The 25706-nt window shown below is 41.8% G+C and overlaps 1 protein-coding gene across 1 annotated transcript in view; it reads right to left on the bottom strand.

The window, feature by feature from the left end:
* Window positions 1-25706, bottom strand: part of LOC121356598 (von Willebrand factor D and EGF domain-containing protein-like) — a 169510-nt gene that overhangs the window by 107648 nt on the left and 36156 nt on the right. The window contains exons 2-6 of the mRNA XM_041473234.1: window positions 24944-25128; window positions 14530-14755; window positions 11774-12006; window positions 3561-3650; window positions 2154-2289 (exon numbers count right to left, since the gene is read on the bottom strand). Coding sequence (XP_041329168.1) covers window positions 2154-2289; window positions 3561-3650; window positions 11774-12006; window positions 14530-14755; window positions 24944-25128 — 870 coding nt within the window. The remainder of the gene's footprint in view (window positions 1-2153; window positions 2290-3560; window positions 3651-11773; window positions 12007-14529; window positions 14756-24943; window positions 25129-25706) is intronic.

The following is a 25706-nucleotide window of genomic DNA, read 5'->3' as shown; positions in this document are numbered from 1 at the left end:
AACTTAACAGAAGCCGAACTCCAGTGGCTCTGCTGTGCCTTGGCGTTCATTATGATATTGTCTGAACTTGGAGAGATATTTCTGTGCTTGTAATTAGCTTTCTTATCACTTATTCCCTACATAATTAGCACAAGAGTGTAGTTATATGGATTCAGTCAGACAAGGAGCTTGTCAGTTAATTTATTCGGTATAAACGAATCGCAGCTAAAATGGTTTTTATTTTTAATTTCCAGCACTGTGGCCAGCACACATTTTTCAGAAGCCTGCAGTGCTCCTTCAGATAAACTAATGGACCCTAAAGACAATAAAGGCTCAGAGCAAATGTGGTTGTGCAGACACCCAGCAGCAGATCCTCAGCCTTAAGCATATATAGATAGCTCAGTAGATAACAGCCCGAGTGTCATCCCAGGAAATGGCCTCGGGATGGAGCAACCAAGGGCTGGAGTTGGGTTTAGTTTAAGCTGCAGAAAACTCGATGAGTTGATCGAAACTAACAGGAATTTTCCACTTCAGTGACAACTTCTTTCAAATATGAGTTAATTGGACGAGCTGTGCCTTCCTCCTGGCACCTCTTGGCACCAACACATCAAGCCCATTGACAGCTTGCAAATAGAGCTGCTTCTGCAGGTCCTGTGTCCTCTCTTTCTTCCAGTCAAGTGCTCACTGTGGGACTGGAGGAGACCTTGGTGAGGGGTCAGTCCCAGTCCAGTGTGCTGAGCTCAGCCTCCCCTGCCTGAGAGCTCCTGGCGCACGCTCCCAGTGTCAGAGAGACTCTGAAAGCCTTGATGGAAGCCTAAGAAAATGTGAGTTAAACAAATGGCCTTGACTGGGACTAATTCCTGTCTGATTCTCAGTGTCTGATTGCTTGGGGTCTGTGGGGATGTCCCAGCACACACCAGTCCCTCAGTGTGAGGCAGCCTTTCCTCCACCTGGCCATCCAAGGAAATCCGTTCCCATGAGCTCAGAGGATGCCTTCCTGATGGAGCAGCCCAGACTCCAAGCCAAGAGCAGTGTGTAGAACAGAGCAGCACTGAGCCATGGAGAAATGCAAAGTACTGCACGCACGAGAGCCAGCACAGCTGCTGGAACCATAAGGTGCTGCTCAGTTTAAGTTCATTGTGTTATGATACCATTTAAATTATTTTTCTTTCTTCTGTCTAAGCACTTGGCTGATGGTGAGGAGAGCTAGGAAAGGGAATTAAAAAGAGAAATATATCAGGACCTATCTGGGTTTTGCCAACATTTTTTAGAGCTGGCTTTTTGTGGGTAGAGAAATTGCAGCTGTAATCCTACCTCTAAGCATTTTTCTCTTTGAATCACTTATGGAAGAGAAAGAAGTGACGTGTTATAAAAAAGCTTGGATGTTTTATTTAGTGCAAATGGAAAGTAAATACCCACGTGCCACCCTTAGGCAGGATGAGTATTCCACCTGATTGACCTGAAGGCAGCATTTACTGAATAAAAGGACAAGAGTTTTCTCAGTGACATTGTCAATGTTTTCAAGTTAATAAAATAAAAAAAAACCCTAAATGTTTAGAAAGAGAATAATACATAAGCACAAGAATGATTTTTTTCCTTCTGTATTAAGTTAGACACAAACTATAACCCAGCAAAAGGAAGAAAAAAGGCTTCACTATGCATTTACTGAATAATAAATCTGCAGGGGAGCTTTTTATTGATAATTAATGAAATTATTCTACCTAAGAACATTCCTGCTACAAAAAAAACCCCAAAAAAACCAAAAAATAAAACAAAACAAAAAACAAACAAAACAAAAAAAAAAAAAAAAAAAAAAAAAAAAAAAAAACAAACAAAACCAAAAAACCAAAAAAACCCTAAAAGTGGAATTTTAAGCTCCTGGAATTTAAAATAAGTTTTTCTGCTCTCAGTTATTTAATCCATAAATCTCAACAGACTACTGTTCAGGTTATTGCTAGTCAGATTTATGGCTTTGGGGTTTTTTTCTCTCAAAATTCTGACAGGTATAATCAGCTGTTTTATTTTGCAGATAAAAATATGGCCTAGTTTGCTGATTTTATGGCTTCTGCCCTTTGGTATTATTTATATATGATATTTTCTATTAGAATTCATTGTAAACGAAATACTGGAAAAAGCAATCACATTGATTAGATGTCAATATGTAAAGCTCTTACCCAAGTCCTCAGTACTTAGTTGCAAAGTAATTTTACAGGAATCATCCTGCCCAGGACAGGCAATGGGTACTGTGCTCAGGACAGTCAAAACATGCTCCTTGCCATCCTCTGCAATTTCTAGTGATTCTGGTAAGAACTGGAAATAAGAAAACAACTTTAAGATAATTTTGACAGGCAAGAGTGATGACAGATTAATCAGGCAACACTGACATCTATGAAGTCTGAAGTGGTTTTAGCCAGTTATTAAGCTATTACTTGCAAAATAATAATAATCTTTATCATAATCTCCTCAATAATAATAAATTTTGCAATAGTGATATTCAACTTTATAAGGTAAAATTGCTGTTAACATACTTTAACATTTTTTGGCAATTAAGAAAATGTTTGCAGTTCCTATGTGTAATGTGTAAATTGCTTCTCATTTCCAAATCAGAAAGCCAGCTTTTATTAAGCCTGAAAATAATACTGTGGAATTTATTTAATTTTTAATATCCCTGGTTTAAAGGAGCTCCTTCTCCAGTGCAGTAGGAGAAATACCATGGCATAAAATCTGGCATAACCTCATGGTCATGGACTCCATGTTTGTAGTCTGCACCAGGTACAAAATAATTGCAAGTTTTCACCAATTCCCCTTCCCTGCTATGGCAGGAAGAAGAATTGCTTTGCAGATAAAATATTACAGGTTTGTAGACCCCTGCCCCCAGGACAGAGAGCTGGGCTTGTGCCTTTTCTGTCTGCCCATTGTCCTGGGAAAAGAGCAGAAACAGCACTCAGGGCCAGTCAGAAATGGGAATTTCCACTCCCTGAAAAATTCTGACATTTAAAAAAATTCCTCAGAAACTGTTCTTCAGATACCACACAGAATGGGCTGCCAGATGTTTGAAACCCCTTTGATGGAGGCATGACACTCGGGTACTCAGAAGATCCCAAAATCTCCTGGGCTGCCAGGCTGCCAGCCTAATCCTTGAGTGGGATTGGACCTGGTCCTTGCACTCAGTGTGAATTTATCTTCAGCAACTTCTGTTTCGTAATGCCTGACCGTAACAAGACGATGGATAAAAATTCACATTTTGTCTTCACTTTGTTCTGGTTTAGTTACAACAGCACTGTGCATCCTTTGTTTGTAGGTTTGTAGGTTTGTAGGTTTGTAGGGTGTCTTCCCATCCCACAAAACGCCCAGAGCTGTTCAGGGCACATTTACGCACACGTAGCTTTGCCCACATGCTTTGTGGCACATCAGTGTCCACACCTGCACACGGTGCCAGTGGTGCTTCAGGGTGTTTTAAAGACAAACTGAAAGCCATTTTCTCACAGTGAACAGAACTGCTTGCGATCATCAGGATTTATGTTTCTTCATCATGATTTTCAAATATTCCCTAGTCAGTGACTCAGGGCCACGGGCGTTACCTTAATCCCAGCATAGAAACTTTTGCTGTCCTCAGGCAGTGACTGCTGCTCAGGAGAGCCCCTCCTAAAAGCTGTGACAGTGCAAAAGACCTGTAATAAATAAATAAACAGCACATGCTATAGCATTTCTTGAATGACAGTTGTATAATTATGCATCTTCCTGTTGATCAGAGTTTTCAATCTTTCATTCTAGTGCTGAAATATGTTTTGGGGATTTAGGCTTTGAGAATATTTATATGTAAATTTTGAGATTTGGAAGAATTTTTGATGCATTTAATAAGCAAAGAAGTATGGCTTTTGTCTCAACAATTAATAACACTTTATCCTTATGATGTCTTTTCTTCTTCTTACAATGTGTTTTTCTTCCTTCTTTAAACACCCTGGTTTGTGATTTTGACTCATTTTACCAAGGAAAAACTACATTGTTCATAGATGTCACTGTCAGAATTCAGACATTTGCTCTTGGGATCCCAGATTCCAGTCTGTCCACTGGATCAAGCATCTTCCCTCTGTACCACGTTTGTAAGCATTTTATTTTAAAATTTAAATTTGATTTGACAGTCATCCAGTCTCAGAAACTGTGTCAGCAATAAGAGAAGCTTCTTTTTTTCCTTATGGTTTTATAAGAGATGATGCAGATATGCCTACAGGGTTTATATTGTATTAAAAAAAAAAGAAAATTCACCCAAATAAAAAACTCCTCCAAACACAATGTACCAGGACACTTGTGTTGTATTCCTAGCACAGCCACACAACTTTTATCTCTGCTGAGCCTGCACACCATCTGCCAACTTAATGTTTCATTGGTTTCAGAAAAACCAAATTGCAAAAATCATTTCTAGGATCATAAGATTAAAATACAGAAATTTTCCTTAAAGCAAATGACAATGGACTCTGAAGCTGTAGTTCTGAATATTTTTTTAAGTCTTCTTGGAAATGAAGTAACAGATTGTGACATATTAAATCAAATTCCAGATACTCAGATGACATATTTATAGCTGCTGCCTTTTTTAAGCCTCAAGTAACCCACAAGGGAGAACTGGACCAATCCAATTTATTTTGCATTATAACAAATGCCTTTGGATGGATTTTCCAGCATCACTCACTGGCCATGCTGGTGCTTGTAGCTCTCACCTGCTGGCTCAGGCACGACCCTCATGACCGCTACCTGCAAAGCAGGTTCTACACCAGGATATTTCCAGATGTGCTCATGAGCTGCAGAACAGCCTGCAATATTTATTTTAGCACCCTAAAAGTCCCTCCTCATTACCATCAAGTCGTGAGTTTCTTCCAAACTGAAGAATCCTCTTTCCTACCTCATTTGTGCCCAGTGGAAATTCCCCACCAGCAATACGGGGTCGTTTGTAGGGCTGTGGGGAAAAACAAGTGTTTTCTGTGCTCTTCAAGTGGATTATTTCCAGTTCAGCTCAGTCCCAGGCTTATGTGCCTTTTGGGATGGTTTTACCTTCACATTTTTTCTCACTCTCTTGCAGACAGCTCCAGACAGTTTGGCCCAGTGAAAATGGTGTCATTTGTTACATTAACAAGATGGAAGCCTTGAGGTCATACTGGGTGTACTGGGGGAAAAACCAGACAGATCTCACCTCACAGAGACACTTTACAGTTAAAATTCCTTAGATATTTCATAGTTATCCAGCTTGCCTCTGAAGGGGAGCAAGTTGTTTCTCCTCAAGGTAATAAGCCCCTGTTATCATTAGATATTTATTATCTCCAATCCTTCCCTAAAGGCTCGTGTTCAGCTTACAGACTTTTCAAAACAGTGCTGCTGCTGGGAAGGCAGAGAGTGAGTGTTGATCATGCTTCTGCAGCTTCTCCTGCTGCTGCCACAGGGAGAGACTGCAAAACCAGGATCTGGCAAGGTGGTGGCAACAGAGAAAGGGTTCAGATAATGCATATTCCCCCTACCAAAAACAAACAGCACTGACCCCCTTGCAGAGCTCATTGAGCAGATCACATGCTCCCGCATTGCAGATGATGTATTTGCTCTCACTGGGCTGTTTGCACTTTTGGCTTCAGTGCTTTTAACCAAAAATATTCACACTGAGATTCCCTCCGAGCCCAGCAGGAGCAGTGTTTGTGCCAGGGAGGGAGCTGCAGCTGCCAGGGATGGGCACAGGGATGCCCAGCACTGACAGAGGATGGCCTGGTGATCTTCCCCAAAGTGATATTCTGGCAGATACCAGAACCCAGCCTCGTCGTTTTCCTCTCATATCTATTTTAGAGGTATACTTTATAGATAAAGCACCAAACACTCAAATAAAAAATTACTCCCTAATGATACACAGAGATATCTGTGGACTATCAGTCCATCCCAGCTCAATCTTCAGTGCTTTTGGAGGTCAGCACAAACTTTAAAAATTCAAAATGTATGGACAGCCATCACAATTTACATTTTATTTCTGTCTTTTGTATAATTCCCACTCTTGTTGGGTGCACACCTCACAATCAGCAGATATGTTCATCAGATACTGAGCTACAGGTTGACAGTTTGTCACATAATTATGATAGTCATCCCAAGGAAGAGGGTTTTTTTTGCCTTCAGCTAAATACTAACTCTTTTTTCTGCACTTCAGTAATCAACTTTTTCTTTCTCTTTTTCTCTTCCCCCCCTACACCCATCTCAGGATGCAGCCTTTTTAAAGCAAAGAGATAAAAGCACCACTGACAGCAGTATGCTGATGGCCGTGACAAGTTAGGAAGTATTTTTCCGCAGACTCATTGGATCTGTTAAAAAAAAGTCAAATTCTATTTTTTCATTGTCTCTTTTAAAGGGACAGGTGCCCTTGGACAGGATGACTGGATTGCTTCTTAACATGGGATGCTTTCTTTTCCCTGTGCGCTGGCAAAACATCCCATAGGGCAGAAAAATTTCTTCTAGGCACAAAATTCTTATCAGAAAAGGCTCTTTTAGATAAGAAGTGTCTCCTTTCCTGTGTGTTGGAGCAGATTCCCCCCTTCCATGGACTCAAACAGAGTTGTACCCATTTTGACATGAACCCCGAGAGCAGTTTCTTTACCTAAAAGCAGAAGTCAGTCATTAATTTGGTGAGAATCAGTTAGTTCTGTGAAACAATTTAGGAGAATATTCTAATCCTAGGACCTGTCACCATCCCCAGAAAATTTCTCTGCAATAACTTGCAAATTAAAATGTGGGTATTTCCCCCTATAGCTTTCAGAATTCAGGTTTCCTCCAAATCAGTTGTTTCTCCTCGTTTTGATGACAATAATGTCTTCAATTTCACCTTTCCCCTTAACCAGTTCTGAATGTGGTGTGGGTAGTCCAGGCTGGGGCAAGGATGGGGGCGTTTGCCAGCAGATCCAGCTTTGCCCTGGCTCCTCTCCATCAGCCTCTCCCCCTGTGCTCATGCAGGGGTTCAGTTAACAAAGGCAGCTGTGGGGAGCTCCCTTGTCCCCATAAGGAGCCCTTTAGGGTCCCCTGCTGCTGGCCATTCCCTCAGCAGGGCAGTCTGGGGGTGCATGCTACCCCTGGGGTTGGATCCAGCCTCCTGTGGGTGTATCACCCATGGCAGAGCAGGCTGGGGCTGCAGGGCTCAGAGTGACACTCCTGGATTGGAGGTGGAGGCTGGGCAGGGAACCACCAGGCCAGGTGAAAGGTGTGTCCTGATGGCTGTGGGGCACTGCAGCTGCCATTGCCTTCTCCATTAAACACTAATGGGCTGGGGTTAGAAACCCTGCCGGGAGCTGGGAGGGCGTGTGGGAGGGAGCCGTGGTTTACAGCCTTGATGAAAAGAGCAAAGGATGAGCAGAACTGAGGGATGACATTTCTGGGGAAGCAGGAAGAAAAGAAAAATAGTTCTCATTAGCTTGAGAAAATGATCTGGCTGTAGGTATTTGCAGAAAGGGGTAGGAACAAAGTCTCTGGGAAGGCTTTCCAGAAGGGTTAGCAGGAAGGGGAAAGTAGGGAGAGTCTGTCTTTGATTTAATTAATGAACTAGACCTTGCAGCTTTAGAACACAAATCACTCCCTGTGAGGGGCTGTTGGCTGTGGAAAGGAGGGAGCAGGTGCAGCTGTGTGACCTGGCACTGTGGGTAGCCCAGCTCTGCTCACCTTCTGCTGGCTGTACAGGAGGAAGGCAGCTCTTCCCAGGAGTCAAATGGCCAGGCAGTGTGGGGAAGCTGACTCTGGGTCATTATTCTGCTAAGGAAGGAAATTTTCCCAGGGTAATAGGAAGGTGTTTTATCATCTGCAGAGTTTTGCTCATCATCTCTCTGACCCTTTCTGCTTTAAAATCTCTGTTCAAGTTCACCTAGAGTTCTGTTTCTGCGGGTATGCTTCTCATTTTCTACCTGAAGGTTGAGGAAGAAATTGTAAACTCAGCTGAGACCTACAAACAGGCAGGTCTTCCTATTCCTGTTGTTGATTTTGACAAATCCAGTGGCTGGGAGTGGATTAGTTCTTAAGATGGGGAAATGCCACTTTGTCTCTTTGGAGTTCAGATTCTGGTGCAGACCTCTGAACTGGGCAGTGGCAGAGTCTGAGTCAGTGAGAGCTGAGCCAAGGGCTTGAAGTGACCCCAAAGGGGAGATGCTGATAGCCAGTGCTGACTGGGGGTCTGTAGGATGAAACCTTACTATTTCTGGGAGAGGAGACGGGGCAAGCCCTCAAGATGGCCTTCTAAGTGCTTGAGTATTTCTATAGGTACAGACTTAATATGATTTAACATTTATGAGCCCATATGCCCAGGATTTTCTGTCTAACTGCAATAAATGCAGTGAATCCATCATCTGGAATGAGCTGCTTCTCTCCCCTGGGCTGAGCTGGGGTATCTCTTAGAAGTGCTGGCAATAAGACAAAAATCCTATTTTCCTTGAGAGATGAAGTGTAAGTGCTCTGCAAGACCTGGCTTTCTTCAGCACCAAGAACAACAGGACTGTAAGATCTCTTGCTTCATCACTGGAGGTGTTTAAGGCCAGCTGGGATGGGATTTGGAGCAACCTGGCCTAGCAGAAAGTGTCCCTGCCCTTGGAGGGGGGTTGGAACTGGGTGATCTTTGGGCTTTCTTCCAATCCAAACCACTCTATGAAATTTCACGCTTTTTCCCTTGTGAGAGAAAAAATAGTTATTTTATATATTGAGGCAATAATTTGCTGTCTTTTTGGCTGGGGCATAACCTCCTTCTGTTGGAGAGTGCCATGAAAAGCAGCCACAGAGCTGCTTCTATCACAGAGCTCAGAAAGGCTGGTTTTGCTTAAACATTCTTGTTTTACAAGGAGCACCATGGTTTATGTAGGGTGACAATTGCTCCTCGCTGTGTGAACTTTTGGATTGCTGTGCTGAGCAAAATCTGCACAGTTTTCTTCTAAACACCTTTCTTTCTTAGCATAACTCATTACTCACAGTGTGCTGCTATAATTTATAGATGGCTGTGCCTCGAGGAATGAAATGACCTCTGTCACTATCACATAAATAAGGCTTAGGAATGCCAGGATTTTCATATCAGATGGAGTAGGCTTCTTTCAGAGCTTATAGAGAAATAGTGGCATGTTATAGATTTATTTAAGACTGCAATAGTTTCATGAACATTATGCTGCCAGCATTACTGTCTGAAATAACAAAATTGGAACCCAAAGATGGGGGGAAGAAAGGACACATGATGGCTATTAAAAAATAACTGGCTGTTTAGTCAATACAAGTTCAGGAACGTTGGCTGGTAAATCTCAACTCTTCTCCAAGGTTTGACTGCGTATTAAAATATATCAATAGCTATTCCATTATGTGACTGACCTATTACCTGGAGATGTTTTTACAAAGAACAGCATTGACATCAACCACCCAAAAAGTGATGTAAAAAAAAATCATCTTGCTTGGCTGTGTTTTTTTTTTTTTTGTCAAGAAAGGAACAGAGAAGATGCTGATTTCAGGCCATGAATGTGTGGAACCAAATGCAGGTTACTGTGCAAGTAGAGATTATGAGTTAAAAAGGTTCAAAAAAGGCAAGTAGTTTTCCAAATGGTTCAAATTTTCTGTCCTGGGGGACAAATTCTGCCTTGAATGCCCCTTGTGCACCCTGACAGCACCTTGGGGATGCTGCTACTGGGCTCTGCATGGAGAAGAGGAAAAGTACTGGAAAGTGGTCCTGATTTATTGTCTTCCCTCTCATATCAGTGTGAACCTGGCCTCCCTTCAGTGGTGCCTGAGAGAATATTCTTCCCTCTGCATCTTTCTTGGGCAGGTGAGAGTTACCCATTGCCTCTGTGTGGTGGAGTTTGGTGCCAGGGTTTGAGTCCCCTTTTAGTGGCATCCCCTTTCCTCTAGGGTAGCCCTATAAATGCTAGATTTCTTCAGATTTACAGCACTGGAGGTGAGAGTCTTCTCCCTTTTGACTCCTGTTAGACACCCAGACTGGGATGGCAAACAGTGAAATGCTTTTTTAAAATCTTTATTTTGTAAAACTGAATTCTCAGCTGCAGCTTCATCGCTTGGTTTTCACCTCTGATGATTTATGGATAATTACAATTAGTCTAATAGGCCGTGAAGACCTTTAAAGAAGCCTAACAAGGAAGAGAATGCTTTAGTCTCACTAAACCCACTAAATTAAACACGTAGTTTCAGCAGAGGACAAAGAAGGGCTTACTGGAAACTTAATACAATAAAAATAAGTCTTATAAAGATTTGGAAATGCTACTTGTTAACAGAACCATATTTCCTCTGAATCCCTCAGGATTGTTAAAACAAGATTTGAAATGATTGCAAGTGAAATAATTTTGATGAGAATATCTCTTCATAGCACAAACTTGTCTTAAACTGGCAGAATTATTTGCCTCATTTTATAACATGTGAGGGCATCATCAGTCAGATTCTGAACTGGGCTAAAGAAATCATTATCTCAGTATTTCTCAGGCCACATCTGGAATATTGTGTTCATTTTGGGTCACCACTACACAAAAACATGTGGGCAGCCTGGAGAGGGTTTAGAGAAGGGCCACAAAGATGAGCCAGTGTCTGGGGAGCTGCCATGTGATGAAAGGTTGAGAGAAGTGGGTTCATTCAGCCTTGATAAAAGGAGGCTTAGGGGAAACCTCATCACCACGTTCCAGCTTTTAGAGTGGATTCAAAGAAGATGGAGGGTCCCTTTTTACAAGTAGTAACATGGACAAGATGAAGCAAAATTCTGATTCAACACAAAAATATTTTTTTTCACAATGAGAAGTTATCCATTGGAATAATCTCAGCAGTGGTGGATTTCCCTACACTGGGCACTTCAGGTTCAGCAGGAAAGGCTGCTGGGCTGTCTTGTCTAGACTATGCTTTTGCCAAGAAAATTTAGAACAGATGAACCTTGAACCCTCTGTTTGGGCTGGCATTCCATGATTCCATGATCTCAAAGAGCTGCAAAATACCAAGACTATTTCCAACCTACTTTTAACACCAGGACATTATCCCTATTTATTCTGTTTGCTGTAGCATCACTAATGTCCCTCTGCCTGTAAAAGTTATGAACCTAATTTAAATTTAAAAGTCTTGTTTCTGTACCATAAAAGGCCATGAATTCATACACAAGTCAATTTTTTTTCCCACATCTGTATTGGTTTCTGTTTTGTTGTTGTTGTTGAGAGCAGATCATTGTTGCTGTGTAAGCCATCAAATATACTTCTTAAAGATTGTTTTGTAATGAACTCTATCTTTCAGTATGCTATTGAACCAGGAATTTGGAATCAGAGAAGCAGAACAATGTGAAAAAAAAACCCATAAAATGAATCTCCCTCTCTTTTAAAATGTATAATTTTTTTTTTCCTGTGAAAAGATGTTATTGTGTCTCTGGTCCATGGATATAAAAATTACTGAGTGCCTGCAGCTGAGCCTGCCTCTGCTGCAAAATCTCACTGCCTCAAGATACAAAAAGTTCTAAGCAAAAATTGGCTCAGGCACATGTACCCACCACTTATACAAACCTCACAGCATTCAAGGTGTACTGTAACTGCAAATATTCAATTTGCCTTTCGAATGTGGTAAAATACCTTCCAAGAACCCACTGCAATTCATAGAAATTTTACAGGTCCTGAACCCGGTTAATGTTATTAAATAATCTTGCCATGAAACAGTCTCAGATCTTTTTTGGGCAGTAGCTCTAAGCCGAGGGAGCGAGGAGCAGCACTAATGGAAGCACAACAGAGGTTTAGGAAGGAGGTTTGGGTGTGTGACCTGTGCCGCTGAAGGCGGGTGGTGTTACCGTGTCTCCCAGGCGGAGATTCGCGCCGTCCATCTCCACGTAGGAAAACGGCTGCGGGGTTGTCTCCTGGTGGATCTGCTCCCTCTTCCCAGGGCTGGAGAGGCGAGACCAGAGCACCCTGAACTGCACTGGGGGCTCAGGGGCAGGGGGGCTGTAGCTGCACTTCAGGTGGACTCGGCCTTGCACGAGCTCGGGAGTGATGGCCGGACGCAAAGCCAGGCTTGTGGGCTTGTCTGGAAAAGGGAAACAAAAGAGGGATGTGGCACAAAATGTTATTTTGATGTTACAGTTGTTCACCTAACAAGATGTCAATGCAATTAAACATGGGAGAAGCACTACATTTTATCTTCCTGTGGCTTAATTAGTAACCATGCAAGCAAGAAGGTGTGTTTCATACCAAATGCAAAAATTGCTAATTGTGTCCTGACTACCTATTGCTGTTATACCATCTGACCTGCTGGTTTTCAATGTGTTTTTTTTGTTGTTTTTTTTTAATTTTGTAGTGAGAAAAACATTATTGAAATGAAGCACTCAGATTAATACAAATTAATTACTCTGGCAAAGGTCCTCAGCTTTGCATTTCCCTGGAGCACAGCCTTTTGATCCAAGTTTTGCAATAAGCACAGGAGAGATATGAGAAATCACTATTTTGCAGAGGTAAATTGACTCCCAGAAAGCAGCCAGCCTCTATTGCCTTGCTGTGAACATCCTTTCCAGGCTGTTTTAGGATGTATCTAGGCTAGGTCTGCTCAATATAGTCTCCCTCTGCCCAGAATAATGCTATTGCTCTAAAAATACAGCTTGCTTTCTGTAGGCATCAACAAGTAATGAAGTCTGAAACATTTGTTCCTGTTAAACTCCCCTAGAAAGTAGAAACAAAGAGAGGTATAATAGTGTAAGGGGATGTTTTTCATCTCTAGAGACCCAGACTCAAACAAAACATGAAGCTGGTTCAGATGCTTCGAAAGGATAAATTAAGTAACTTTTTTGGACAAGTGTAGAAAATATAATATGTGAGAACCCAAGAGAATAAAATATGAAGCTGTTTCAGCAGAACAGAGAACCAGTGTGTTAACATCTGTCCAGGGCAAACAGCAAGAGGTGAGAAACAAGTTACTTAAAAGATGAATAAGGACCAGTTGTTTATACCCTTTTGTATTTCATTTCTTAGAGAAGCTGCCTCAAACCGTGGCTCACATCATGACTGTGTGTAGGAAATTATCCCAGAAGGACAGAGTTAGGTGATCAGCTCGGGGGAGGATGTGAGTGGAATTGCAAGCATGAACTCTGCTTTTCCCAAATGTGTCTTTTCTGCCAAGTTCTGGAGTTTTAAATTCAGTTTGTTTTGCAGCTCAGAAGTGCTGATTGCTGTCCTGCTCCTGAACCCCCAGCAGAAGGGGCTGGGGAATTGACCCCGACACAAAGCCATGGCAGCTGGACCCAGCTGAACCTCTAGTGGTGCAATATTTACAGCTGAATTTAAGCCATGAGGTAAAAAAACTGAGTAAAAAAACCTCCAGATTTGTGGTTTTTTCCATCCAATGCATGAGACTGCAAAAACATCCTATAGGAATGAAAGACTCTGCAAGACTGGACCTCACTGAAAATGAGATTGGGATAGATGGGAAGGGATAAGCTTTCTTACCTTAGAAATGCAGGTGGCTTTACATCACTGAACAGGTATAAGTCATCAAATAGGACAAAGTTATTCACCCAAAATGTATTGGCAAAAAAATTCTTTGAACAAGAGTAGTGGAAATCTTATAGTTTATAAAAAAACCAAGCTTAAACTGAAAAAATGACTATTCAGTTAAAAAGTAATTTCTGAGTAAGAATTGGTTTCATTTATTTTAATGGATTTTTTTTTTATTTCAAATACTGAATTAATCTCATGTCCTTTGAGCCTTTCTTCCTTCCTCTTCTTCAAGTAGGAATGTTAAAATATTGATAAAGATAAGAAAATAGTTATCTTTCTCTTTAAAATTTATTTAAGCTTGGATTTTGCCCAATTGAAAAGCTGATAACCCTAGTTTCTCAGTGTCATGTTTCTGTCCAAAAACACTAAAAGGAAAGTATAAAGGTAATTTTTTCATTTTGAGAAAGGAGCATGTTTTCTGATGAAATCTATATGCACCTGGCTGTGTTCCAAAGTTCAGGAGGTTTAACTGAATGAGCAATTGCTTTCTGCTTTCCCTTTGTTTCCTAGCTACCGAACAGGGGTTACATCTCTCGTAGTAGGCTGAAAATTATTTCTGATGAGAACAATTATATAAATGTCATGAAAAAGATGTTATCAGTTTGGTTCGGGGTTTTGTTTTTTTTTTTTTTTCTCCTTGCAGAGTTTCAGAATTACCTTTTTTGAGGGGGGATACTGCATTGTTAAAGATAAGGAGAGGCCTTAGAGACAGTCTCCTGGATACGGTGCTGGGTGCAGCTGAGATGCCTCTGCTCGCTCGCTTTGCCACTCCAAGCCAAAGTGGAGCCAAAGACAGTGGGAAAGGTTACACGTGAGCTGTAACCAAGCACAGAACGCTTCAGCAATACACATCAGATTACATTTTGCACTGGTAATAGGAGCTATTCTTCAGGAACACCTTGGAGTGCCACTGATTTATTTCCTACACACTCCGCGCCTTAGCGGGAGTGACGCTTGACTCGCAAGGTCACCGCGACGCACACTGCAGCACCGGGGCCTCTGAACACCCAGCCTGAGAGGCACAAGCAATCTTGTTGATAAATACTTTGCTGGTCCTCACCTTCTGCACAGTAGCCCATGCATCCTGGCGTGGGCTGCAGGAGATACACAAAGAAAGCGCCGCAGTTCCTGACGGCCACGGGGATCCGGAACAGGCAGCAGTCCCTGGTGCCCCCAAAACCCTGCCAGGTGGCACAGCCCGTCAGCCTCTTGCTCTCCCCAGGAGCTGGCAGGGATTCAGACTTCAGCGACAGCCACACCGGAGCTTGTGTCCCACACTTGTTCATCTGAGGGCGCACACAAAAGGAGACGTTTACGGCAAGTGTGGTAAGATTCCTTTCAGGAAAAGGAATGGAATTGTGGAATCAGAGAACAAAGTCTAACAAACACTCTGTAAAGAAGCGTTTGATATGATCAAATTGATATCTTTTGATATGATCAAATAAAATGCAATTGAAAAAGCCCCAGAAAATTTGGAATGGAGTGACTACAACCAAACGGACTGAGATGAAATGAGGGGCAGTGCAAACGACCAAAGCTTGCCAAAAATGACTCCAATTAAAATCCTCAAATCAGGGAAGAAAATTTAAAAAAAAGACAGGAGAAGAATTTGAAGAAATGAAACATTTAAAAAAAAAGAAAAAGGAAAAATTCCAGTAACAAGGGAAAACAATAAAAGTGAATGGGATGACAAGAAGTGCAGGGAAATTGACTGAAGCTTGCCCAAATAATCCTCATTCAAATCTTGAAATCAGAGATCAAAGGTCAACGAATGCTCTGGAAAGGAGATACGATCAAAAACAATGCAATTTAAAAAACCCAGAAAATTTGGAAATTGAGTGACTACAACCAAATGGACTGAGATGAAATGAGGGGCAGTGAAAAGGACTAAAACTTGCCAAAATTACTCCAATTAAAATCCTGAAATCAAAGAAGAAAGGTAAACAAAGAGAGAGAAGAAGAAGCTAAAGAAACGAAATGTTAAATTAGAAAGGAAAAATTCTGAAACCAGGTGAAAACAATAAAAGTGAAAGGGACGACAAGAAGTGCAGGGAAATGGACCAAAGCTTGCCCAAATAATCCTCATTGAAATCACAAGATTTCATTCCCTTTCCTGAACGTGGAGACCACTAAAACCCAAGAGCCTGCGTGAACCTGGAGGGTCAGTGAAAAAGCTGTGTAGGTGGGGATGTCTTGCTCGGTTTTGAGAGGTGGCTCTACACAGATAAAACGCTTAAAGGACACAATAACAGGATTCCAAAGTGTTTTCCTCTGGTTTTGGTTAGCTTGTATGAAGAGGATGAAAGCATGAAAGCAGGCTAGATCACCTGCCCCAGACCAGCTCACTGCTCCAGACAGCTCCCGCCCTTCCAGCACACGCTGGGCACGTCTGTGGGACCTGTACCTCTCCCTCATTCTTGAAGAGAGACACACATGAAGGATGGACAAAACATATGTGCAGGATATGCCTGACTTAACTTTCTAATTTGTTTTTTTATTTTATTTTTGCTTTCGGGCTTTTATCTATTAACAAATTCCCTGAATACAGAAAATCCCAAAGCAGAAGGCGTTGCTCTTAAATGTTTTAAATTACAGCATGTTGAGTCATGGCCAGGAGAGACTGATTTCCATTTCCCAACTTAGGGATGTGTGTTCAGGAATCTCAGATCTGAGCTGCCCTCTGTACCTGTCAGGCTCTCTCCCCAGACTAAAGGAACATGGTTCTCTAAAGCTGCCTTTAATTTAAGCACCTCAGTGAGGAGATTAGGTGTAATCAGGGCCTTATTAAATATACAAAGCCAATTACAATGGTGACTCATTTTTCTGCACCATTACCTAGCATTTGCCAATATGCAAAGCAGAGAGGTATTTGAGCTAAAGTTTGGAAATTATTACCAAATACTGACAATAATTTGCTCTCAGATATCAGTCATATTCAGCAGAGCGTGACTGCTGCTGTCACTTTGCATTTCTGCAGCCAGTGACAGTGAACCATCTCTACTAGACCAGCTTGGGGAACGTGATTCCTCCCAGTGTGAGTGTTTGGCTATAAATCACATTGGGGAAAAAAAAAAAAAAAAACAAATCAAAAAAACACCCCAAAAGCAAGACCCACCATTTCTTTTTTCCATTGGCCCAGGTTTGCTGCTTCACTTTCAAGATCGAAAGTTATTTGTGACAGCAGGGGAAGCAGTGAAAGTCAAAGGATAAATTTATTAAGTCATGCACCAGTTCCCTCCTGCAGTTTGAGTTGTACCTGGGAGCTATTCAAGCCAGGAAGCAGGGGCAGGGGGGAAGGGGTGCACACCCAGGAAAGCAAGGGTAGTTGAAAAACAATCAGCACTGTGACATGGCATGACACAGTCTGATTTCCATTTGTAGCTGGTTATTGCCAGCCTTCTGAAAACAAGGATTCCAGAGAGACACCACTGCAATTGTCCAAGGCTGTTGGGGTTTTTTTCCTCCTGAAAAGTGGCAGCAGCTGAGCACAGAGGCTGACCCTGCCTTCCCTGTTTGGTGTCCTGGTGGTCTTGCAGGTGGCACTGGAGCTCACACAGTGCAGCAGCTCCCTGGGGAGGAGCAGCCTTCCAGCACTGTGCAAGCAAAGGAGAAAAAGGGTCAAAATAAAAATTCTTCTAGGTGGAATTTTAGACCAATTCCTTTCCTTGCTTTCTTTAAAAGCCACGTTGTGTGTAAGTTTAAAGAGGTTCTTTCTGTTTGTTTATTTACAACTTGAAGGGGCTCAAGTGTTTTCTGTGCTGGTAAAAAATACAGATGATGGGAATTTATTGCATCCTGGTCAACTTCTGACCTAGAGTGCAAGATGTGGTGTGGAGAAGCATGTTTCCAGAATGTGCTCATGAGCATACACTTGTAATGACCTGGGAGAGTGGAAAAAACATCCAGGGAAGCAGCATGGGAGAAGAGAGAGGGATGGAAACTGAAGCTCTGTGGTCTCTGCTTCATCCTCATCTGGGTGTGATACCTGCAGCCTGAATTTCCTCTTACAAAATGAAACCACAAACTTCAGTGCCTCTGCTTGTGTAAGTAAAGATTGCTGGACTGGAACATTCTTTTTGAAATTCCACTAAAATGCAGGCATTAGTGAGTTCACCTTGGAGGTGTTTGGAGCCACACAAGCTGGAAGAATAAGTTATGGGGAGCAGAGCAGCAGGGATGAGCGAGCACTGGATTTCAATGGATGTGTGCAAACTCAGAGAGTCTTGGAGGAAAGGGTTTGGTGAGGAGACAGCACAAACTACTCATCCCAACTGGAAAAAAAAATACTCTTATAATTCTCTATAAAGGAACTTTTGTTGCTTAAAATGAGCTACAGCATCCATCTCATGCTGCTTTTGCCAATGTAACTGGTACCAACACGTCAGTGCTGCTCTGCTGGGAGTGCAGCTGCTGGGCCAGGCACACACAGTGCCTCAGTTTCTCTGGCTGCTTGACCTTGGGCAAATAACAAATCACTGACTCTCTGTGTACCTCACTTTCTTATCTCTCAACCAGAGGTGGAGGTGGCTGAGATGGTAGTAGCCTTCGGTGCCTTGCAGCAGTGCTGGGAAGATAATTCATTAATGAGACACCCACCTCTCTGCTGTGCTGGGGGCCATGCAGATAAATAGATGTGAATGCATTCTGGCTGTGAAAAAAGACAGAAAGTGATCCGTACATAAAAGTGGGCCTGGATCTCTTGTTAACACACAGAAGAAAAACTGAAATGCTGGAAGAGGAGGATGGTGATTTTCCCCCTCTGTTTTTATCCTCACCAGAAGTCTGTGAGCCATTTCAGTGCTGGAGAAAATGTGGATTGGCATCACTGATGTCAGAATGCAGCTTTCTGATAAACCCCCACGGGGATCTCCTGCATTTGCCCTGGCCAATCTTGCACTGACACCACTTGAGAGACAGTTTGTTATGTAACATGCACAAATTACAAGCAATGACCAACCCTTACGAGGGTAAAAAAATCAGACTGTGAGACAGCAAGTCATTGCAACTAACTGTGACACAGGATAACAGGCTGGCCAAGGAAGCATTTTGGTATAAATCAAGTGTTTCTGTTTTCCTGGCAGCTCTATGACACACATGAATTTATTTTCTCTTATGAGCTGCATGTGGTCCTTCTGAGTCAGGCAAGTTGCCACATACTAGCCAAAAGGATTTGCTGCATGAGGCCTCTGTGAATTAGAAGACAGACCTGGGAAGGCAAGGGCAAATGTATATTCATGTGTTCAAGCAGCAGTAGAGATAAGAACAGAAAAAAAAAAAAACAAAACAAAAAAACAACAAAAAAACCCAAAGAAACTTAGAAGAACAATCCAGGAGAAGAGGCTTCAAAGAGCCAAAATTTTCAAGTCCCCACTGTGGCATGATTTGCATTGAATTTAGTAGCTGTCATTTGGGAGAGTAACCAGAAAATTGAATACAGAGGTAGCAAATGATTGGCATTTAAAACAGAGCATTTACCTGCAATGCCTGCAGTCACTGCTGCTCTAAGGATGCTGGAGAGATGTGGGAGTCTCACAGCCCCACTCAGCAGCATTTCCAAAAGGAGGGAGGAATTACACAGCTGCCTCTACAGGACAGCAAACTCCACAGGTTCAGGTGTCCAGTGACACAGCTTGCACAAAGGAGAACTTCTCCAGCACAGAAGGGACACGTCAGGCTGTTGGCAACCTTCTTTAGTATCTTTCCATACTTTATCCAATCGTAATTAAGGGGTGTTTTTAATCTTCAAAGCATTTTATAAACCTTACCCAACTAATCTTTGCAACACCTCTGTGTGGCAGGTAAGCATTCATTAAGTATTTTTGATTCATAATTAGGCACCAGCTAATAATTTAAATAATCCAATTTAAAAAACCTAAACAATAAAAAACCCATTTTCTCCCTTTGCCAGAACAAGGGAACGAGCCATTATTGTTTAATCCAATGATGTCTCCTTCCATTTGCTTGGGGTTTGGAGTATCAACCAGTTTGATTGATTGGACACCGTGGTTCTTCATAATTGCACAAAGAAATCAAGCTCGATTGTTCTTGTCACTTGGGTACTGCTGAAATTATGCTGTTAAAAATAAGTAGCACCATATGTGAGAAATGCATTGTTTTAGTTGGATGGAGATGGAAGGCTTTTTGGTGTGCTGCTGGTTGGCAGTTAAAGCATTATGATTTTGCATCTGCTATCCACTCAAAACTTTACTTTAGCTTTTATATATATATATATATTTCTTTGTAGTTAGTTAAAGTAAATAAGTTTGTTTTTTTAATTTTTATTTCAGATTGGGGCCAAACTCTGCAGAAATCAGTTTACGTCAGGAATATCTGTAGCAGCAATTAAACTGGTGCTTGTCTTGTTTTTCTTTTAAGCACATGCCTCTAAACAATAAAGGCTTAATTGTAGTTTGTACAGAAGGGCTTTTGCATGTCTGAAAAACAAGCAAGAAAAACAAAGGCTCTTCATACCTAGCATTATGATTGGGAATATTCACATAAGTGCTCAAGAAAGAATTACAGATTAAATAATACCTTGAATGTGTCACTTGCTTTTAAATTCATAGAACAATTGCAAATCAAAGTGGGGCTGGATTCAGAGCAAAATAATAGTTGAAACAAAGTAATAAATTAATGGCATGCAGCTGAGGTACTGTGTTTTGATTGTGAGTATAAAATGTTCTAGAAGAGGTTAAGGAGGAGGGAATGAAACTAAGTATGGAAAAATAAATCTCCTCTAGAGACTGAATATTAAGCATTATAAGCAGGTTAGACTTGCCATGCTTGAACATGACTTTGCTTTACACACCAAAGATTAGCATTTAAACCTGTGTTTGATCCTAGTATACATGTAAAAAAGTAAACCTATAGTGCTAAAAATGAAACTATTGAGAAAATACCAACCCTTACTGCATAACATGTCCTCCATTTAGGTGCACATTTACTGTTGTACATGAATTTACAGCATGCTCAGATTTGGAGAGGGTTTTGCTCATTTAGAGGATGAAATTTCTGAAGAAGGGTACTGGAAGTTATCTTGATACCCCGTCACAGGCAGGTATCATTGGACATTTATCAAACAGAGTCTCATATCCATAAGTAGCTTGTAGAAAATCTTGCTACAGAAAAGTGTGTGCCAAAAAATTGCAGTTATGGGTCTGGCTCATGGGAGAGAAATTAATTTAAATCACAGAATCTGTGGGGCTGGAAGGGACCCACAAGGATCATCAAATCCAAATCCTGGCCCTGCACAGGACAATCCCAAGAGTCACACCAAGTGCCTGAGGGCATTGTTCAAACACTTCTGAGCTCCTTCAGGATCTGTGGATCACTTCCTTGCAGTTCTTGGAGCTGAGACCCTTCCCTGGGGAGCCTGTTCACTGCCCCACCTCCTCTGGGGAAAGAACCTTTTTCTAATATCCAACCTAAGCCTCACCTGACACAATCTCAGGCCATTCCCTCGGGTCTTGTCACTGTCACCACAAAGCAGAGATCTGTGTCTGCCCCTCCTCTTGCCCTCACAAGAAAATTGAAGAACCCGTGTCTGAACTCAGAAGTCTCTGAACCAGGGGTTGCTGGACATTGTTAATGTGCAAAAATGAAATTATTCCCCTTTCCTGCCATTCCCTCCAGAAAAAGACATTCAGCTGCCGGTGAGGACAAGCACCTGGGGCCAGTGGAACTTCTCCACAGGAAGAAGAGAATTTTCAGCCCATTTCTGGCTTTGCTGTGAGTGTGGTGTGTCATTTGAATTTGCATTACAGGCAGCAGCGTGCACTGCTCTGCTGTAATCCACAGATTGATCTTTTATCTGACTGTGGAGCAGAGCTTCAATAACATTAGTGTGTGATGTTCCCTTACATTTCTTTTTAATGTTTGTGCCTCCCATGGGGCTTGCCCATATGTACACGAATCCAGCTGTATGCATATACCCTGCATTATTTGAATTCAGAAGCTGGAATTTCTCCCATTGATGTATGTTTTCCCATATTGCCTGTTAAGTACTTCTCTGTATTTTTAATAGATTTTCTGTTGAGTTTTAATTTTTCCATCTTTGGTTCTTCCTCTGAAGGTCATTTTACTATGGTCTGGCCATGTCTGTGCATTGTTTCTTGCTTCTTAATATACTGCTTTAATCTTAGTAAAAGCTTCACTATACTTTTTTCCATTCAAAGTTTTTTCCTTTCACAGAGGATTTTGCAGTTCTTGAAGAACAAACCATGATCCGTAGCAGCAGCCTCAACACCTGAGGATCCAAAATTTGCAAATTTTTATTGGACTTCTACTACAATATATTTTTGGATCGGGAAGTGGCTGTGGCCAGGAGTGGATGTCCAGGATCTGGTAATTGCTGTGCCTCCTTTGGGAGCATAGGGGGAAAGGCAAGGAAGAAATAGAGGGAGGAAGGTCAGGATCATTTGTTACCTGCCCTGAGAAATTCAGCAGGCAAAGCCTAAATTGGATAGTTCTTTCAATCAAAAACATTTTGCCACTGGAGGAATAAGTTTATGGACAGCAGTTGGATTCAAGGGATGGCAAGTCCAGGAATGCAATTAATATTTTCACTTTCTCTGACATAAAAGCTTTTGGGTTTTTCTTCTGTCTTTTTTTTTTTTTTTTTCACTTTGTAGCTTCTGGTGTTTTCTTCTGGGAAAAAAAAGTTTTTGGGTTTTTTTTTGTTTTTTTTTTTTTTTTTTTTCACTTTGTAGCTTCTGGTGCTTTCTTCTGTCTTTTTTCCCTTTTCCCCCCCCTTTTTTAAAATTAAATGAGTGGATGAGAAGCAGCTCCTTAAGAGCTGCTGCTCGTTTTTCATTGCAAAGTTTGCTGTGCCCCTGAGCTGTGGCAGGGCTGCATTCTGGGGCTCTCACAAGCCCCGTGTGTGCCCTCCTTCTCCTCTGTTGAACCTCACACTCCCTGTGCTTATGAAGCAACGTGCAGACAGGGACGTATTTTTATTGTGGAGGTTTACTTCATGGCAGGATTGGGAGCACAGGCACTGAGAGGCTGTCTGGAGGAGTCAGGCTGTGGGAGCTCCCCTCCCTCGTGTCCCCCAGCACGTGCCATTTGTCCTCCCACGCTCCAAATCTCCTTTATGGCTTAAATCCCTCCTGAGCTCAGCTGGGTGACAGGAATCCTTACCCACCAGCACTCTGAATTAAGAAGTTAATCTCATCCATCGATAAGCAGCTAATTGTATCTGGCCAGTATCAACACAATATCACTGGGTATATATTTTACAAGGTGCTGGAGTAATGTACTTTTTAATTCTGCAGCTGTATTGTCAGGCTTTATTTGGTCTCTTTTCTCTTCTATCTGTTCAGGGTTTTGTCTTTGACTTTTTTAATTAAAATCAGCTCGCTCCAGCCAGACTGGAATGTCCAATAATAACTGCTTATTAAGGAGTGGAAGCTGCACAGTTATTAATTTAAATTATTTTGTTCCAGAGGTTTTGCTGAAATTAAATGGAAAACCAAATCAAACAATGATTTAATTAAGTGGAAGAGATAGAATGTAGAGGCAGATTTAGAAGGTGAAGATCTAAAAGAAGTGTATCCTTTCAGTTTTGACATCTAACAGATGTAATCCTTCATCAGCATGGCAAAGCAGAGATTTACTGTCATTCAGAGGATAATGAAGAAACCAATGGCAAGAATTATGTTACAAGATAAGAAACTAAACTAATGAATATACCTTCACAAACCTGAATGAAAAACTCCAGAGAAGAGATTAAAAGAAACAAAGCATGCATTGTTAGAAAGCAATCTCATGCAGCTGAGCACTGCTACACACTCAGAACTGCTGAAATGTAGTGAAAAATTAAATCATATTATAGAATATGTATGTACACTTATAGAGCAACCTGGAAAACTTCACAGTGCATTGGGATATTTGAGGATGCTATGAAATTAATTTTTCAATAATAATCCTACCAATTTATTAATGTCAATAAAATTTATAGTTTATATATGCAAAGTGTTATAAATTCTACAGAAATAACAACTATCTCTTAACATTTCACTAAATGTTAAATTATTAAGACAAACTTAATTTGTGGTGAGTTCACAGGTCCAGTTTGAATAGATATAAAATGTTTTTGCTAATTTTGAGAGGGTTCTCCAGCTAGAGTAGAATCACCCGATACCAAACATCCTCACACTCTAGGTTGACTATTTCATCTTTTAAGTAATTTATGGTAATTAGTTGATTATTTTCTGAATAATTTTGTTTAACTTTATGTTTGAAATTATGCTAACCTCCTGCAGTTGGGATTGGGATATTTGAGGTGGCAGTGACTTTTGTGAGGGGCTCAAGTTGCTCTGGCAGCTTGCAGTGATAGTTAAACATTATTGTCATACATATTAAACACAGATAAAACCAGATAATTATTGTTTTGTCTCTTTTATAGAGAATGGTGGAGGGTTTTTTGCTCCACAAAGCCATTAGCATACTTAAGAAACTAAAGAATGCGAGAATTGATTCAATGCAGGAAGAGATTCAACTGTAGTTTTTCCTTCAGTTTCCCCAAAGATCACTTTAAATATTATTTTGTCTGATTTCTCTCTTCTCATTTCATCAGAAGAAACCTCTAATTCATAATAATTTATATGGGAGAAGAGTCAGATTGCAGAATCCATTCTTAAAGTCATACAGTTGCTTGGAAAAAGCACAACTTGAGGTGACATACATGGTCTACTAAAAATCTCTCTGTGGAGTTGGAAAACACCTGGTTTTATGCTGGAATATTCCCTAACCTGGTTAAATATTGGCTGCTCCATAGGGATCCTGGTCTCTGACTGATGCCCTTGCATGTGACAATGGTATTGTGTGCCACACACTTGGGGTTCACCAAATGTGGTTGTGTTTGAGGGTCTCCAGGACGAGGGAAGAGATGAGAATCTTGACTCCATATTTCAGAAAGTTGATATTATATTATGTTACTATACTAAAATGATACTAATAAGAATAAAGAGAAAGGATCTATCAGAAAGCTAGAAAGGAATGGAATGAATAATAAAAACCTGTGACTCTCAGAGAGTCTGACGCAGCTGGACCATCATTAGTCATTAAATTGAGACAACTCACATAGACTAATCAAAGATGCACCTGTTGGTAAACAACTTCCAGACCACATTCCACCGTCATCAGATAGTTATTGTTTACATTTCTTTTCTGAGGCTTCTCAGCTAGAATAAGACAAAAATCCTAGCAAAGGATTTTCATAAAATATCACAGTAACAGTATTGCTGGTTTTGATGGTGATGGTGGTGATTTTGTTGCTGTAGTTTTTATTGTTGTTGCCGTTATTCTTGTAATCATTATTATTATCATCATCATAATTCAAGTGGTTTTCCCATTACCACCCCCCTATCCCCACTGGATACAGAGTCTAGGACAGCACAGGGAGGGATGGGGAGGAAAACCCGCCCTGAGGGTTTATTCCAGCTGCCCAGGGGCAGAGCTCAGGTTCTGCTGACCTCGACACATCGGGTGGGCATTTCCACGGGCCGCTGGCCCAGCTTGAGGCGGTACCATGCCGGGGGCAGGGAGTGGTCACACAGCAGGTCCGCGCTGGCCGCTCGCTGCAGCTCCAGGGAGTCGAAGCTGGTGCTCCTGCGGGGGTCCCGGAGGATGCGGTGCCCCCCCGGCCAGCACTCCGGAGCTGGGGAGGAGGGAGAGGGCAATGAGTAATCAGTTAATCACTTTAATTCCGCTGGACGCTGCTAATAGCTTGTCTGAGATTGGAAATGGGGGTGTGTATTCTGTTCCTGTCTCTTAGAGGTGGGGCAGTTATCTTCTGTTCATTGGGCAGTTTTCTTTATCTCTTCCACAACCCATCCTCCCTCTGGGAAATATCTTCTGTTCATGGGCCATTAATTATTAATTATCTTCTGTTAATGGGCCAGTGAGTGTCCCTGCATGGCTGATAAAATTCCATCATCCCACTGGGAGATGCTCTGCCCAGGGGAGGAGCCAAGCATTCCCACCTGGTTATAATCTGACATTTGGAACAGCACAGCAGCCTTTGCCCCTGCATTCCTGGAGGAGCAGCTTTCTTCTCCCCTGTGTTCCCAGAGGGAGAGCAGGCCCATCTCCAGCAGCCCTGGAGCTTCAGAGGAAAACTGCAGCCTTGTGCAGGATCCCTGCTCCAGCAGAAGCACAGCTGGCACTGCAGGAGGGCTGAGCCCCCATGGGATGGGACTGTGCCACCACCCTGACCCACACAGTGTCAGCTCCTGA

This window comes from Pyrgilauda ruficollis, unplaced genomic scaffold (genome assembly GCF_017590135.1).
Source record: "Pyrgilauda ruficollis isolate IOZ18807 unplaced genomic scaffold, ASM1759013v1 scaffold3, whole genome shotgun sequence".
NCBI classification, from domain to species: domain Eukaryota; kingdom Metazoa; phylum Chordata; class Aves; order Passeriformes; family Passeridae; genus Pyrgilauda; species Pyrgilauda ruficollis.
This window is presented reverse-complemented; position numbering and strand designations above follow the sequence as displayed.